The sequence below is a fragment of the Orcinus orca genome, chromosome 17, assembly GCF_937001465.1.
Source record: "Orcinus orca chromosome 17, mOrcOrc1.1, whole genome shotgun sequence".
Classification (NCBI taxonomy): domain Eukaryota; kingdom Metazoa; phylum Chordata; class Mammalia; order Artiodactyla; family Delphinidae; genus Orcinus; species Orcinus orca.
This window is the reverse complement of record NC_064575.1, coordinates 50,772,939-50,792,276: the sequence shown is the minus strand read 5'-3', so window position 1 is coordinate 50,792,276 and position 19,338 is coordinate 50,772,939. Positions and strand designations below refer to the sequence as shown.

The 19,338-nt window shown below is 32.9% G+C and overlaps 1 protein-coding gene across 12 annotated transcripts in view; it reads right to left on the bottom strand.

The window, feature by feature from the left end:
• Positions 1-19,338, bottom strand: part of VPS13B (vacuolar protein sorting 13 homolog B) — an 802,268-nt gene that overhangs the window by 373,124 nt on the left and 409,806 nt on the right. For 10 of the 12 annotated variants that reach the window (XM_049700204.1, XM_033438214.2, XM_049700207.1 and 7 more), the window contains exons 26-29: positions 8,078-8,249; positions 7,457-7,571; positions 5,461-5,527; positions 1,509-1,917 (exon numbers count right to left, since the gene is read on the bottom strand). In XM_049700204.1, the coding sequence (XP_049556161.1) occupies positions 1,509-1,917; positions 5,461-5,527; positions 7,457-7,571; positions 8,078-8,249 (763 nt within the window). Of the gene's footprint in view, positions 1-1,508; positions 1,918-5,460; positions 5,570-7,456; positions 7,572-8,077; positions 8,250-19,338 lie in introns of those variants that run through there. The other 2 variants (XM_049700213.1, XM_033438216.2) reach the window with 2 other exon arrangements.

Below are 19,338 nucleotides of genomic sequence, written 5' to 3'. Positions count from 1 at the left end.
TTATTCAAGGTTACCTGCTTAGCAGGTGCTTAGGGATCAGAATTTTGAACTTATACCTTAAAAATCCCACCACAAGAACCACCAAAAAAAAAAAAAAGAAAAAAGCAGCTTTAAAAATAAAATAGCAAGAGTTTAGAAATTTTCTTGCAATTACAATCAATTGGAGATTCTCCTAGTTATAGCAGCCAAATGGGAAATTTAAACCAACATCAACAAAACTGTGTGATATATAGTATTAGTCATGAAACATAACTAATTGGTCATAAAACAATAAGCCAACAAATGACAAACAAACAAAACAAATGCACACACAAGGGAAATAAAGCTGTTCCTTTCCCACCCTTTTCTCAAATAGCCAGATCTGTATTCCTTCAGACATCTACACAAATCAATGAAACACAAGAACCTGTTTCAATAAACCACCACTGAGTATGACATAAAAATGAAGCTAGAGTTAACCACGGAAACTGCTGACCTGTGTCTCATTGTGAAGGTGCTCAGCACACAGGTACTACCACCCCTACTAAGAGGGAGCTCCCATTGCTCTTCCCGTTGACTCAACTATGCCTGCACATCAGTATTGTTCAGAAAATACCATAAATCCTGTCCTAGTCAAAAGGGCTTCCAAGCAGATTGATGGTTACTCAAAAACACAGAATCCTAAACAAAGAACTACATATAAGCCAGCAATTTCACTCCTAGGTATATATCCAAAAGAATTAAAAATGGGCTCAAACAGACGTTTGTATATAGTAGCATTACTCACAATAGCCAACCCAACAGTGGAAACAACCTAAGTATCTGATAGAGACTGGATAAACAAAATGGGGTGTATCTACACAATAGATATTATTCGGGCATAAAAAGAAATGAAACTGTGATACATGCTACAACACGAATGGACCCGGAAAACATTATGCTAAGTGAAATAAGCCAGACACAAAAGGACAAATATTCTGTGATTCAACTTTTATGAAATATCTAGAAGAGGAAAATTCAGAGAGACAGAAAGTAAATTAGAGGTTACCAAGGGGGAGTTACGGCTTAATATATAAGGTATAGAGTTACGGTTTGGGGTGATGAAAACATTTTGGAAATAGACAGTGGTGAAGGCTGCACAAGATTGTCAATATAATTTATGCCATTAATGCAGTGTGTGGTGTGTTTGCTAATTTTTTAAAGCAATTTTTAATTCTCTTAGGTATATAGAACACAACATTTGAGTTTAACAAAACAACTGAAAGTATAAGCTTTACTAGCAAAAGACCTAAAGAAAAAAAATCTCATATTTCTTACTCTAGTAATTAGTAGAGTCAGAAACATACCCAATATTTTGATATAACTCCTAAAGATTTAGTTGTAAAGTGACTATAACATATTTACTCTTTTTAAAATACACCAAACTGCAATATACAACCTGCTACCATATTACAAAAAGAAAAACTAAAGTCCTTAGATGTAGGTTATTGAAAATCAGAGCAAAAAAAAAAAAAATTCTGAAAACATACCTTCAATACTTGGCTGCATTTCTTCTGTTTTTGGAACAAAAATTCTGATTACACTTGTGTTGATATAAATCAAAGGTAAATTGCGTGAAGTCAGCGTATGGGTCCTCATGGGCTGACCAGGAGATTTTCTTTTCTCTTTTTGGGTCCTTGGTAGTTTTGCTTGAAATATACTTGCAATGGCATTAAGTAAAGGAAAACAAAGGACAATATCAAAGGCTTGTGCTGAAAGAAGTATTTCATGAAGAAAATGAGGGGAACCATCTGTTAAACCTTCAGGTAACTTATGAAAACTTCTTCGCTCATTTCTTGATGTTAACTTGTGGCGAACATTTTTTGTTACAGCTTTTGTATATGTCAAAGAGAGAAATCCATGCTGCTGATGAGAGCCATCTAGAAGTTTTGCAGTTGTCTGTTCCAGAAAAAGGAAATCACAATACATGTTTATTAAAAAAAGGGGAAAAAAACACAAAACGAACTATTTGAAAGCAGAAAACAATCTCGGTTGATACTTTAATCTTTTATCACGTCCACACTTTTTTTTTCATGACTGGTCAGCTGTTTATTACAAATAAAAAAATAAAAGCATACTTCTTAATGAGCACATTACTGATCAATTCCATAAACAGGGCAAAAGCCTCTAAGACAAAATGACTGAACTTGAAGTTAGGAATCCTGAATTGTAGTCCTAGATGTTGAGTGAGGTAATTAACCTCTTTGTGCTTGTTTCTATAATTTCTACTTTTTCTGTAACGTTCAGAATTTAGAACAGATCGTATCTAGATTTATCTTTTCATTCTTGATAATTTTTCATTAAGAGTAGTAATATGCCGTCATAATTTGGGTCAGAGAGGGGTTTTCTACGCACGCGAAATTGAAATACCATGTTATGTATTTCCATTTGTGAAATGGAACCAATAGTTTTCCTGAACCAATTAATGTACATAAAATTCTAATTTGCATATTACTCAAAATAAAATTAGACTTAAGTTGTTATATTCCACATTTCCAACCCCTCTTCCCAAGGCCTGATGAAGATTTTTAGGTATTAGAGTCCAAAGAGTGATGTTAAGAGAGGAAGTGAACCGAGGAAGAAGAACAAGAAGGAAATACATTCACATAAAAAAGAAAAAAGTTAGAAGTAGCAAAGCAGCAATGTGTTTGAGCCTGTTATCCCATCACTAGTAAACCTCTTCTACTTCCATTTTCTTCCTCTCATTTTGTTGCCTATCACCTAATGAAAAGAAAATAGTATGAAATTCAGTTTTTACTGTTACTTTTGTTTTTAACCTGGACTTTATAATGAAGAAAGGTGAGATAAAATTTACCTTTGCATATGTTTTTTTCTCAAAGTTAATTTTCTCCCCATTAAAAAAAACTTGGAAAGCAGGCATTACATGAATATGCAATATAATCACTTTTCATATAATTGTCCTGCCCTTAAAGCATTTTTTACTATTTCCAACTTTCTCACTGCCTCTTATCTAACTTCCCTTTCTTTTTGCTTTCTACACTCAAAATCAAAGGAAATACAGTAAAACAAGAAAAAGTGATCCCAGTCTTATCGCTATGATGCTAGATTGCAGGCAACAGTGGATGGAGAAGGGTGCTGTGGTATGGCCCCAATGGAAGAGGCCACAGCAACAGTGTCTCTAGGTGTCTCAACCAGGAATTAGGGTGGGGAGGGGTAGAATCAACCACTAATCTAAATAACCCACCTCAAATCTTAATTAATGGCAACATTTGAATCCTGGAAATAGTATAAAAAGTGTTTCAACGTATAAATGTTTTGATTTGGGAAAGATATTTTTAAACATATTGAATGTAGGTACTCTTGAAAGGTCAACACCCATGAGAGCAAGTGTGTTGAACTGCTATATCCCTAACTCCCCTAATAAAAGGCGGGAAAAATTAAAGAATGAACGAATACTAACTGGAGTTGAGATAATATAAATATTACTTTTCATGTAGTAATAATCAATATTTTATACTATTTAAAGTGAAAAGTTAGAAAGCAATGATGATTACTGAAATGTTAAGAAAATTTAAAAATTTAGAAAAATTGATAAAATTTTAAAGGGCATTAACATGGTATCTTAAATGGGAGTGAAATCCAAAAGGGAGGGGATATATGTATATGTATGGCTGATTCATTTTGCTGTGCAGTAGAAGCTAACACTGTAAAGCAACTATACTCCAATAAAAATTAATTTTAAAAAACTCAAAAAAAGGGGCATTAACAATAATTTTGGTTTTTTTTCATGAATACATGTTAAAATAAAGAAAGTTCCTCATGGATGCTAATGAACAATTGAAGAGAAGAAAATAAATATAAACAGAGCTTCCATTAACATAAAAAATTTTCCAGACTAGACTAGAAAAAATTCAAAATCAGAAACTAGTATTTGCTATGCAAATACAATGTTAAACACTAGATCTAAGAACGCAATTATTTAAAATATTTGGCTAATTTTTACACTCTTTTTAAAGATATATGTCTTAAATTCCTTTTGAGCTACAGAAAAGGGGAAGGAAAGAAATACTAGTTTACACATGCTAAGAAAATGTCTAATAATGTTTGCACTGATTTAATAGTTTCTTAAGAAAACTGCTATTACCATTGTGATAATCTGCTCTTAACATTTAAAAATTACATGCATTTTTATTGACTTTAAAAATGTCACTTAAAAGAACTTGCTTAATAACATATTCAGATATTTTGTACCACTAGGGAAAAAAAGGTTCTAAACTTCTAAAACCCACTGATATACAGTCTACCGTTCATCTTCCGTCCAGTACATGACAGACGTACAGCCTTGTCCAGATATAACAGGCACCAAATAAGGTACTTGGAGTTAGTTCTGAGAAGGAAATGGTATAATAATAGGGAAAAAAAGCAATGTAAGGAAGAATCATAAAAGGAATGACAAAAGCAGTATGGTCAACTCTTGATCATTCAATACATGTATAATTTAACAAGCATATTCAACATCCTACTTTGATTTTCTAATGCTGATGGTAAAAGTAGTTTATATTCACAAAACCAGAATGACAAATAGCATACTCAAGTAACCCAGAAACAAATTATAGTGAAAACCAGTCTATCATTTAAGAATACATTATAGTTCATTTACAAAGTGAATGATACAGAGGAAGATGAAAATCAAGAGTTGACTCTATGGATAGTTCAATTCCTTCTCTGGGTTCCTGTTAATGGGAGTTCTGTAGCATAATTTAAAAATGATTTCTTACAGAAGGAAAGAAGCCAGAGCAATTACTGAAAGGGTCCTGCTTGCTGATGGGTCGAACCAACAAGGTGCGTCTGTTCAGCTTGTCAGTACAGGAAAGGAAGACACCTCCACATTGCCCCAGAGACCAACACTCTTCCCCAAGGCTTGAGGTGATGGACAGGAGCAAAGAAGGTGAAAAGACAAAAAGCAATAAAAGCCATAAGCAAAAAAATCTGGATAGTTTTAATTCTGCTCAAGTTTGCATAGGTTTAGGTTTGAGCCACTGCTAGGTATGGCCTCTGCCTGGACCATCTTCTGCAAAAGCATTGTTAATGGAAGTAAACAAAAAATAGTTGCTTTTAATGTAAATGACTACTTTTAATTTATAATAAAGAACAATCCAACATGAACTCACTTATGAATAGGAAAAACTTCTAAAAGGTCAACATAATAATACATTAATGGTAAAGTATATTAATAAAAGCAATCCTACCTTTGTGTTATTGAAAAATTTACTTAATTGCTCTAACAGGAAAATGGATACAAAACACAAGCAGCTTAAAGGAAGTAATAGTTTTATTTTATAATGTAATATTGGAAGAAAAGGTCAAAAAGAATTTACTGAGCTCTAATTCTTGTAACCATTAGTCCCGTTGCATGAAAGAACAAAGAAAAACAGTTTATAATATATTTTTTAAAAATCATAATTACTAAATGAGTCTCACCACAGGTTTTTCTTTGCACTGTAGAAATACTCCTTCAAAATGTCCTGACTGCCAACCTTCCCCTGGCCTGGAAAACATAAGTTCACCTTATCTGTTCTCTTCAATTTTTCTGAGTTAAAAAAATTGAGCATATATAACTATTTCAAGTAGTTCTGATGTAAACAACACTACACTGAACTAAAACGTGGATCTGACAATGCAATCAATAGAACAATTTACATTAGCACCACACCCTGGTAGTTCTTCAGAGAAGCATTTGTCTTAATGATAAATTCTATATTTACGAAGGTTATTTTTCTTTCTCACCCATGAGACTCTAAGGTCCATAAGGACATGGTTTATGTCTATTTTTGTTAAACACTATATTCCTAGTGCTTAGCATAGTGCTTGGGACATAATATACATTCAGTAAATATTTTGATTAAATGAATGAATAAATTATCTAAATATTTAAAACTTACATAAATTTAACAGTAAAATCATTGATAATCTAGAACATAAATTGTAATATTCACATAATCAAGAAATGATTTCAGCAATAAAATAAAATTCATGTATCACTTGCTAGGATCATTTTGATATAGAGATATACCATTCAGAAGAAACTGAAGAGCTAACCATTCCATTATCAAAAATCAATTAATGATTCACTGTTACTACAACAAAAACAATTATCATACACTTGGTAAAATAATACTATTATAACAGGTCTTAATATAAACCCAACAAAATATTTTGACCATCACAGTTATGACACAATTTTTTGGCTGTGACAGAGTTGAGAGCTGTTTACATGAACAATATGATATGTATAATAAAGAATGAAAGGTCGAATGTTTTTAATGCATAATTAGAAACCCGTTAAATAAAAAAGACTTCGGGGCTTCCCTGGTGGCACAGTGGTTGAGAGTCTGCCTGCTGATGCAGGGGACACGGGTTCGTGCCCCAGTCCGGGAAGATCCCACATGCCGCGGAGCGGCTGGGCCCGTGAGCCATGGCCGCTGAGCCTGCGCGTCGGAGCCTGTGCTCCGCAACGGGAGAGGCCACAACAGTGAGAGGCCCGCGTACCGCAACAACAACAAAAAACACTTCGGCTTTTAGAGTATATAATGCATCAATAAAGGTACAGAAACATGTGTACTTCTGCAGACACTTAATTGCTGAATGAATAAATATTATGAATCCAGGAAAAAAAGGACTGTAAGGCTGTTTCTTTGCCAAAATACTATGAAGTAGAAAATACGATGCTGTTTAAAAAATAATTTTACAAAAGCATGTGTGAGTTTTATGGTATGTGAATTACATTTCAGTTAAAAAAAACTCAATTCCAGGGTAGTGTTATAAAACAAAAAAAACCTCCTAAAAGCATTCGTATTTTTATTTTGGAAAAATTAATAATAAAATTGCTATATATCTTTATGAAAATATCTAAAACATTACTTTTTTACTACCATTACTTATTATTATAAACAAATCATATTTACTTATAATCTACTTTTGGTAGAAATTTATTAGGAAGGAAAAATGTGATTCTAGGAACATCCACCACATGTTCATTAATCATCTGTGAGATAAGAAAAGTACTCAAAGTTGTAAGGAACATGAGATGCTGCTCCATTTCAATCTATGGTATAGGGAATGGATGAGGAGTATTCATCAAAAACCAGAGCCATTAACTGTGTCCCAGACATCTTGGCAAATATACAACATGCATAACAAATTGTGAGGTGATTAGTAAAAGCAGCTTATTTCATTTAATATGGCAGTGTGGATATTTATGAACAGATTTGCCTTCTTAGAAAGCAAAACTTTATTATATTCCATATATGAATGAATACCAAGTAAAATTAACCAATATATCTTTTAAGAACCATCTTTGGGAATATGTACAGTATTTTTTTAAAAATTAAGGAATCAAATTAAAATATAAAAATTCTTTTATAGACTTTGTTCAAGGAAAATATAGCTTTTCCCATATTCATTATTCATTAATTACCTGCTTCTATAGTGATCAATATTGAAACTTTCTATTTTACATTTCACTTTGGTGTACACATCCTGGACATCTATGGAAGCACTGAGATCTTCTAGTTCACTGACCATACAAAGTTCTGCAATAAGAAGCAAATATTAATATCAGTATAGGGTTCACAATCAATATTAAAACTTTCTATTTACATTTAATGTTAGCATGTATATCCTTGACATCTACAGAGGGACTAAGACTTTCTGTTCATTAACCACATAAGATTCTAAAATAATAAGGAAAATTAATATCAGTATAGGCCTCAAAATTAAGATACGATGCTTATTTCAAAACAGGGGAAATCCCAGTTAATGTATGAAGTGCTACATCTAATATCAGTCAACAGTCTTTGCAATACATTTAGTGATATCACCAATGAAGAAATTACCTCATGGCTTTTGAAGTGAATTTTAATACAAATAAGACAAAATTTAGGTATTATAGGCAACATGTTAGTATTACTAATAGAAATCACTTGAGTTAGACTTAATGATTGATTTAAATGCCAATGATAAATAAAACTAAGTCTCCAATTTCTTCTAAAAATAGTGTTTAATATTTTATCTTTTCAGTAGAAAAGTAATCCTGTACCTGTGCCTTTATTTTCAGGATCTGGAGCAAAGAGCTTTATAGTAATTTTGGGGAGCACCCACTGCATCCACAGACTAACACGACCACTGGATCCACCAATATTACTTGTAGTTTGTTCCAAGGTAACAGAATCGGAGAATGGTGAATCATCAACTGCTTGTACAGAATCTCCCTGGGATGAGGAATAACAACAATACTTTGTAACATAAATAAAAATAACTAAAAATATATAATTTAAAATCTGCAATTACTGCTTATAACTTATCATATATGATAATGCAAATCATATAAATGTTTATATATAATGCCAGTAATATAAGCATACACTAATCATACGGTTTTCATAGTTACAGTGTACATGCATGCCATTCCAGTTCCTCTAAATGAGTTAGGATCATACCAATGAGTATTTCCTTATAGAGTAGCTATAGCCAAGGGTCAAACTGGGCTCTATTTTTGGAAATAAAGTCTTACTACCTCACAGCCACATCCACTCATTTATCTATTGCCTATGACTACTGATTAGCAGAGTTAAGTAGATGCTTTAGAGCTGCTATGATCCACAAAGCCTACAATATTTACTATCTTGTCATTTATGGAAAAAGTTTGTCTATCCCTGCTATGGTGTATTTATGTATGAATATATAATAACCATAGTAAAACACAGCATAATCACCATAATTTAAGAAACAGCAAAACATTCATCATGCCTCACATATTTTAATATTAAGGAGACATTTAAAAGCAGATTCGACAACAGGTTTTTTAAATGATTTATATGGTTAAAAGTCTCTTAATTAGAGGTACAGAGCATGTGTGTGTGTGTGTGTGTGTGTGTGTGTGTGTGTGTGTGTGTGTGTGTGTGTGTGTGTGTGTTATGGTTATCTTTACAGAAATATATTCGGCAATTTATACATATCCTACAGAAAGGTACAATAAAAATGATAACAATGAAACAAAATGTAAGTAAAATGAGCAGGTTTTTGATAAATACCTCTTAGCTCAAGAAATTTTCCCAGGTTAATATTCAATGTTTTGCACATTTGAGATGGTATTATTTTGTAATTTGATGTACTTCAGAGTGTATCTCCAGCCCAATAAGAGGCAGCTGAAGCCCAAGAATATAACCCTTGGATTACAGACCTCAGCCCAGAAGAAGGGAATCTTGCAGCTTCAGAGAACCTGCCATACATGCTGGCCCCAAACCTTCATCAGAGCATAAGCTTATTCAGTTCAACAAATACATACTGAATTCTGGATATGTATAAGGTCCTAAATTTGGTACTAATAAACTTTCTGTAAAAGGTCTGTTGGGTTGTTTTTTAATCTTTTCAGCAGGTGAAAATAAATCCTGGTTTGAAGATGAACAGCTTCAGTCTCAAAGGCAGGAAGAGATGGTGCCAGAGATAGTGATCACTCACTCATGTATTCTGTTCTTTTAGGATTAGCTACCAAGTATTTGGGTTTTTTAAATCCCAACTTTGCTGTCCATCTAAAACCTTCAAAAAAACTCCAGAACCTAAACTCATTCTCTGTGAACTGATCAAATACACCAGAGCATGCTTACTTTTTTAAAAGATGTATATATATATTCACGTACCAAAATGTTCATTGCAGCTCTATTTACAATAGCCAGGAGATGGAAACAACCTAAGTGCCCATCATCGGATGAATGGATAAAGAAGATGTGGCACATATATACAATGGAATATTACTCAGCCATAAAAAGAAATGAAATTGAGCTATTTGTAATGAGGTGGATAGACCTCGAGTCTGTCATACAGAGTGAAGTAAGTCAGAAAAAGAAAGACAAATACTGTATGCTAACACATATATATATGGAATTTAAGAAAAAAAAAACGTCATGAAGAACCTAGGGGTAAGACAGGAATAAAGACACAGACCCACTGGAGAATGGACTTGAGGATACGGGGAGGGGGAAGGGTAAGCTGTGACAAAGTGAGAGAGAGGCATGGACATATATACACTACCAAATGTAAAATAGATAGCTAGTGGGAAGCAGCTGCATAGCACAGGGAGATCAGCTCGGTGCTTTGTGACCACCTGGAGGGGTGGGATAGGGAGTGTGGGAGGGAGGGAGACGCAAGAGGGAAGAGATATGGGAACATATGTATAACTGATTCACTTTGTTATAAAGCAGAAACTAACACACCATTGTAAAGCAATTATACCTCAATAAAGATGTTTAAAAAAAAAGATGTATATATATTTAAATATTAGTTATATGTACTTAAGCTTAGTTTGATAGGCAGCATGATGCATTGAAGACAGTATAGCCATTCTTTGTTCCAATTACACCAAGCAAAGCAGAAAGCTCACTGCTCGTGATGTTTTCATCTAAATGCTTTTCCAAAACTAAGTGGCCCTAAATCTGCTAAAATTGAAATTCCTAGAATTTGAGAAGCTATATAAAAATTCAGGTTTCTGGTTAGCTGTCTAAAGTAACACATCTAATGAAAAGCACAAACTAATCCCAGAAAAAGATACATTTTAGAAAGTCAAATTCAATAAAAGACAGCATAATGTAGTCAGTATGCCTTTCTCTATGGATTGGGTCTTAGAGCAGAAGAATTCATAAATTAAATTCTCCCTCCAACACTCAGAAGAACATTATAATCCCAAGAATGGAAATTGTAGGGAAAAGACCATCTCAAATCAATGAAACCTTGATTTTTAACACTATTAAGTATACTTAGTAGGAATGCTAAGAAAACTGTGGCTTCAAATTTAATAAGCAAGCACTCCTGAGAAAAAGTTTTACTCTCCTTCTTCATGCAGTTTCAATTTTCATTTTGGATTTACAACACTTGGTGCGGTATTGTTAAATATGTTTGTGCATTAATTTTCTGCTCTATTTCTAAATCTATAGCAAAAATTGAGCCAGAATTGGAGACGCTGAACTATTTTCCCACACCTCTTTAGCCAAGGTCTAAAATATACAGTTCAATTCTTTCACCATTTTGTCGCAAATTGACCAAAATACTGAGTTTATTATGCTAGCTGAATTTATCTTTGTTCATCTGGAAGAGCAAACACTTCAGCCCTTCATCCTTGGCCTGCTTCAGAGCTCAGGGATGATCATACTTTTGGCCACACTGCTACTCTCCCTTATCAAAATAACTCCAGCATTCTTTTTCAATCACAAAACTTCCCAAAGGTCTAAACACTTCCACTGCTGTTTGTACTTAAGTCAACGATAACAAGTGGACTGCTGTGGTTTCCACTACCTTTGCTCTCACCATTTCAATGTGAAGGGTGGGAAAAACGAATAACTGTTTTTAAGCTCACTACTTAAGCCTGCCACTCATATTTCCCCTTCTACCACCACTGAGATCGATATTCAGGAAGCTAGAGCTATATCCACTGAAAAGTATACTGCTCCTTATCAACATGTCAACATAAAAAGAATTACTCGTAGTTTAAAGTATAAGTCATCCAAGGATCATATAAGCAAATACTTCTCTTCTACTTAACACAAGCAACTGTTAAGAGCATACTTTTTTAAACTAGATTCATTTATAGTGAATTCTTTATTGTCGAAATAATTTAAAAATAATAGTTCTTACCCAACTCAGCAACAAATACCTTAAATAGTGTTTTTAAATTTTATGGACTTTTGGAATGCAAATATTAATTAGAAATTTAAACATACAGATACATAATATAAATAAGCACAACAAATGTAAGGTGACCTCAGATAAATAGGTTATATTTATGTAATAAAACTATTTGCATAAAAAAATAAGCCAATAATTGAGAAATTAGAGACATTTTCCAGCATGATTATTTTGAAATAAGAAAAGCATGACAACAAAATATTGTGTTGATTCATATGTGAAGGCTAAACAATAACCTGCTTTGATATATGTATTATATATGTATGTTCTTTCAACAGCTACTCAATTAATTAGATGATAATCTAAATGCTAAGATTTCTACATTTTGAATAAAAGTTTCTCCCTAAATGTTGAAGATAAAATCATTTAAAGATAAATATTTAATGAAATAAGTCTATTTTGAGGAAGAGATTTAAAACTATTATGAGACATCCTTAAAATATCAACTGAGTAAAAAAGTTCAAACTAAACTTACTTTCTAAAAGGTTGTCTAGAATAATAATTTGAGGTAGATTGCTGCTTAGGTTAACTGCACTTAAATCCCTGAAAAACTGACAATAGTTTTGCTATAGCAGTTGATGCCAAACAACTTCACTTATTTTTTTGAGATACAACTGACATATAATATTATAATAGTTTCAGGTATAAAACATAATGATTCGGTATTTATATATATTGTGAAATGATCATAGTAAGTCTAGTTAACATCCATTGTCACACAGTCATAAATTGTTTTTTCTTGTGATGAGAAATTTTAAGATCTACTACTCTCTTAGCAACTTTCAAATACACAATACAGTATTATTAACTTCAGTCACCATGGCATACAACACTAGGGCTTATTTATTTTATAACTGGAAATTTGTACCTTTTGACCGCCTTCATTCATTTTTCCCCCCAAATTTTCACTTTGGATTTAACTGAAAATAAATGCATTTTAAATAATTACTGGGGACTAAGAAATGAACCACTTCATGCTGGATTGTTTTCTGGAAATATATATATTTATAATTGAAGTATAGTTGATTTACAATACTATATTAATTTCAGGTGTACAATAGAGTGATTCAATATTTTATAGATTACACTGCATTTAAAGTTATTATAAAATACTGGCAATATTCCATGCTATACAAGACAGCTCATACTGGATTTTTTTGAGAACTAGGCTGCTGAAGTAATTTTAATTCCAGAATCAATAAAATATGCAATTCGAGTTTTGCCATGACCCTCTAACCTCCCAACATTGTTGGTTAATCTGTCAATTTTTACCTTAGGTTGAGTTATAAATCTAGCATTCATTCATCATTTTAGATTTTTCTAAAGCTTTAAAATTATTTCTTTAAAATGCTGTGAATAAGGATGACATTATCAAAGACATTATACATATATACAAGAAGTTAAAATGAAAAAATGCTTAATGGTTTGCCTAAAATCACAACTTAATTGGAGGGATTTAATTTCATCAACACAATATAGCTATCCGTAATAATTGTCCTTCCTACATCACCTTTATGGAAAGTACTGAAAATCCAGAAGTTCAAAATAACATTTTATATAATTAGAACAGCTTCCAAAAGACTTAACAGGGCTTCCCTGGTGGCGCAGTGGTTGAGAGTCCACCTGCCGACGCAGGGGACACGGGTTCGTGACCCGGTCCGGTAGGATCCCACATGCCGCGGAGCGGCTGGGCCCGTGAGCCATGGCCGCTGAGCCTGTTTTTCCGGAGCCTGTGCTCCGCAGTGGGAGAGGCCACAACAGTGAGAGGCCCGCGTACCGCAAAAAAAAAAAAAAAAAAAAAGATTTAACAGTTTATGTACTTAACCTTATAAGGGAAATATGTGAATGTGTATGTATTTGTGTATTGTGTATCTATTTGCTTTGTTTACTTGTTATTAAAACAAATCATCAAAATGTTAGCACTTTCAAAGGCAGTTTTTATTGTTGGGCTATCTTGTAAGCAAAATGGCATAAATATTTCAATGAACATGATTATATAGTGTTTCACTTTCCTGAACATCTCCCTGAACACAAATTTTTGACAACCTTAACTAGCTGAAATACAGTGAAATATGTTCTACAAGTGTACAGGTTAAGCCTTACTTTGGGTCCATGGTAAGAATTAGCGTGCCAGAGACATCTTGTTTTATACCAAAATTTTTGCTCACCCTTCTACGTAATACAGAATTTTCTCTGGGAAGCAGCAATGCAGTGATGGGCTAAATTTCCCAGTGTACCTATATATTAGGTGTATACACATATCCATCCCCGAAGTTAAATATTATAAATTCTGCTAAAGATAAAGGACTAAAATGCTTAATTTCTTTTAAAAGCTGAATATTATTAAGCTACGTATCCAATTTAAGAAATTAGAAAAACAACAGAATAAACCCAAGAAAAAATATCTATCTTAGCCTAAGTAGTGGAAAAACATTACCCTTGAGACTTTTTAAACACATCTCTGGGTTACATGTAGGTTTGAGGGCTTGATTTCATACTACCGAAATGTTTCAAGAAACATCTAGCTACGAAATTAACAGTAAAGGGGTCCCAGGCTAGTGATGGCCCTTGGAGTCCCTCAGAGAAGGAAACACAGAAAATCCCTATTGGGGAACAGGCCCTCATACACTATGCAAGAGTCTCATAAAGTCGCACTAGTGAAGAACTCCCAATAGAAGAGCACATAACACATAAAGAAACAGTCTACTAAGAGCAAGGGTTAAGAATACAACAGTAGGATTAGACTCTCAAGAAGTTCAGATAACAGATCTGATAAATAATATAAAAGAATTATGTTTAAAACAACAAAAGACATAAAAACAAACAGAAAAAATAAACTCAATATATGCTTTTATGAATTCATATGAAAATATATTTGTAGTGACAATGAATATATACATCTCTATGCCCCGTACTATAATAAATCAGATTTAATTTCGTCAAAATGAGTTGACTTCCCAAATTGTTTAACATCCATATATTAAAGAACAATGTGTTTAAAACCTACTCTGTACCAAGCACTATTGCTTGGTACAGAGTAGGTACTGGTTGCTCAAATTAGGGTTATCCTATGATGATAAAGATAATAGGTGACGGGTGATAATAGAAAATTTATAGTTCACATCCAGTATGGCACTGAAACAGTATAATCATTATTTAACACTGTTACTTCTGAACCAATATAAACCTCTCAGTGTAAATCATTTTACGTCCAACCCATAATGTTTGACTTATCACTTATTTCAGATGAAAAGAATAGTATAAAAGTACAACTAACGTGGGAACAGAAAAAGTAACAGTGTCAAATTTTCAATACGTCTTTTGCTATTTGAACAAAATCTGTTAGTGCTGAAACATGCTAGAAGGTTTCCTTAACAGAAAATTATTATCAAAAAAGAAAATTATGTTCAACTTGAAAATATTGCCTAATATTTAAAAAGTTAAGTGAAATATTTATTCAACATATTACTGGAAGTCTTAGCCACAGCAATTAGGCAAGAAAAAGAAGTTAAAAGCAACAAAATTGGAAAGGGAAAAAAGCAAAATGATCTCTGTTTGCAGACAGCATGACCTTATATGTAGAAAATGCTAAAGATTCAACAACAAAAAATTTTAGAACTAATAAATGAATTCAGCAAGATACAAACCCACATCTGTGTTTTTGCACAATAACAGTGAACAATCAGAAAAGGAAATTAATAAAACAATTCTGTTTATAATAGCATCAAAAAGAATAGAATACTTAGGAATAAACTTAACCAAGGAAGTGAAAGACTATAAAATATTGCTAATAGAAATAAAAGAAGACACAAACAAATGGAGAAATGTCCCATGTCCATGGATCGGAAGACTTAATGTTAAAATGGGAAGTTATTGTTTAACAGGTACCACATTTCAGCTGGGAAAAATTTTAAAAGTTTTGGAGATGGTTGACGGTGATGGTTGCACAACAATGTGAATGTACTTAATGTCACAGAAGGGTACTCTTAAAAATGGTTTAAAAAGGTAATTTTATGTTGTGTATATTTTACCAGAATAAAACATTTGACATAAAAACATTAACTGGGACATAAAGTCATAATTGCACAGTATCAAAAGACAGTGTATTTGTTTAGCATCTATAAAAACTATGTTTATTAGTTTCATTTTATACAGCCTGGGCTACCAGAATGCCATAAAACATCTTTATTTTACCATTAAGTATTACTTTATCAATAATGAGTAGTATAAAATTCATTTTCTAGGAATACAGCAATACCATTGTTGGAGTTGGGAACCTGGAACAAGATGCTTGCCTATATTCCCTTTATTATGATGACATTAGTGTATTTTGTCTATCCAGTCCTTACCTCTTTTCTAACAATCTTCTAAGTTAAAACTTCTTCTATATGCAAAGAATGCCTAAACTAAGACCCAGTTTGGAATGAGGTATGTGTTACACACAAGTGCCTTTTCAATTAGGATTACCTTGTTGATTATCATGGGAATATACAGTGACTGTGAGAATTTCTGCACAAAACATATTTTTCTAGATAATAAAACAAGGGGGAACACTTCCCATATCATTTTGTGAAGACAGTGTGATCATGATACCAAAATACAACAAAGATATTATGTAAAAGAAATGTAAAAGGCCAGTATCACTCATGACTATGATACCAAAACCCTAAATAAAATATTAGCAAACACAATCCAGCAAGATATGAAAAGGAAAATATATTACATCTAAGCTGGGTTTGTTCCAGAAACACAAGATCAGCTTAATATTTGAAAATCAACCAAAGTTACTAGTCACCTTAAAGGAATAAAGAAGAAACAAGTACTGAATATATAATCGTATCAACTGAATAAAAGTGCTAAATAAAAGTGCCAAATAAGTGTACTCCTATAACAAAATGGTCAAGATTTCTAAAAAGAAAACTAAAATCTTATTGAAATTAAAGAAAATACAAATAGAGGAATGAGCCACATTCATAGAGTATATGGACAAACTATACATACTCAGTTAATATTTGTACTAACATATTGAGATGAATATTAACATTATCCCCACTTTTAGAGATAATGAAACTAAATCACAGAGGTTAAATAATGTGATCATAAACTGCAGAGATTAAAAACTCAAGTTGTCTGATTCCAAAGTGACTTCTATAGATTACATTAACTTAGAATCACACTCAGATGAGCTGGACCGTCCCTACTTTGTGTGACACTAACTTCAATTCACTGCATCTCAATTTTCTAGTAAATGATCTTCCAACAATCCCTTTCAATAGTATAGCTGTAAATTGATGGAATTAAGAGAAACATCCTTCTCACTTGTCAAGCTCTGCAAAATTATTATACCAAAGTCAGAGGAAGGCAATTCTTAAAGCTGACAAAGTAGAGAGTCTATGACAAAAAGTGGGAAGCAGCACACAGAATTTAGCTAGTTTTCCCCAGGAGAAAAAAAAAAATACACCTTAGAGAAAATAAATTACTAGCATTCTATTTTTCTGTTTGCAAGGTTACTAGGGAAACTAAATAAATGACTTCTAATTTTCACTTTTTTCCCTTTAGTACCACATTTTTTGGCAAAACTTTGAAATACGCTTGAATACAGTTAGGGATAATATTAAATGCCATTTTAATTCTATACCATTCATGCTGGTACTAAGCAAATCTCATTAAAATGACAGAAATGTGCTCTTCTGAGTAAGAAAATCAGTACTAAATAAAGTATATTTAATGATTCTGCATTCACTTTCCTCTACCCCCTAATTTCTATACCAAATAACTCAGTTATCAACATATAGAGCTGGCCAAAAAGTTTTTTCGGGTTTTTTATAATATCTTATGGAAAAACCCAAACAAACTTTTTGGCCAACCCAATATTTCAACAGGTAAAGAAAAATTAAAATAGCATTTCTGGTATTAGTTTTGAAATGGTTTGTCAGGCACAGGTCATATAAAATGCATATAATATCTTCAGGGAAAAATTACTTCATTAAGAGTTAATCAACCTTTATTCACCAATGTTCATAGTAGCGTTATTCGTAATAGCCAAAAGGAGCAAATAACCCAGACGTCCATCAACAGATCAATGGATAAAAAAAGTATGCTATATACACAAATGAAGTAACACTCAGCCATAGAAGGCATTGAAATTCTTATACATGGATGATGTATAAAACATTCTTCTTACTACCTGGATGAATCTCTAAAACATTATACTAAATGAAATAAGCTAAACGAATACTTATGATTCCTCTTATGTAAGACACCCAGAATAGGCAAATTCACAGAGACAGAAAGTACAGTAGAGGTTACCAGGGATGGGGTTGGGAGGATGGGGAGTCACTGTTTCATGGGAAAAGAGTTTTTGTTTGAAATGATGAAATAGTTTTGGAAATGGATAGTTGTTATGGCTGTGCAACACTGAGATTATTCATTTAATGCCACGAAATTGTACACATAAAAATGGTTAAAATGATAAATTTTATGTAACTTATATTTTACCACAATAAAAAAAATTTAGCAAAAAGAGTTACCAATGATATTGAGAATCTAATATAATATGTACAAGGCAGAATGAGAAAAACAAAGATTCCAAAGACCAGTTCTTAGTACTCAATGATGTTAAAGAAATTTAAATTCAAGTAACATGGCACACTAAGTTGAAATGAATGTTTTCCTTTTCTACTACAAAAGCACGGAAATTCTAGATAAAACACAAGAATTTGTTTTAATACATTAAAGTGCTGTATATCTTTTCTTTGGTCTTGTAGACCTACTCTTCAATCATTAATACCCTCTCTACCTGGGAGGCTAATCTATGCGAACAATATGTACAAATATTCTTGTCCTCTGGTTTCTGGTCATTTTCAGCTAATGAGGAACATGGCAGGAGATAGAAAGGAGGGAGGAGAATGAAGTCAGTATTATTCCCTGTTCTCCCTGCCCGTAAGCCTATTTATGGCAAAAACATCCCAGCGTTACTAGCTCCAGGTACTGTACTATCTCCTGTGGTTTCCCTTCCCAGTCAACACCTTTGTCCTTATGAGAATGTCATCTTTTTCTAACTAATATAACAGTTAAACTTGAAATAAATAAAGGGAAATCTCAAGATGTCAGAAATGAAGAGGAAACACAAAGTCAGGGTAACGACTGGGAACTGAGTCATTACAGACTCAGTTTTCCATTATAGATTATTACAAGATATTGAGTATAGTTCCCTGTGCTATACAGTAGGTCCCTGTTGTTTACTATTTTATATACAGTAGTGTGTAGATGTTAATCCCAAACTCCTAATTTATCTCCCCCCCACCCCTATCCCCTTTAGTAACCATAAGTTTGCTTTCTATCTCTGTGAGTCTATTTCCGTTTTGTAAATAAGTTCATTTCTATCATTTTTTTTTAGATTCCACATGTAAGTGATGTCATATGATATTTGTCTTTCTCTGTCTGACTTACTTCACTTAATATGGTAATCTCTAGGTCTCACTGCAATCCCACTCCCGGGCACTTCTCTGGAGAAAACTCTAATTTGAAAAGATACATGCATCCTAATGTTCATAGCAGCATTATTTATAATAGCCAAGACATGGAAGAAACCTAAATCAACAGATGAATAGATAAAGAAGA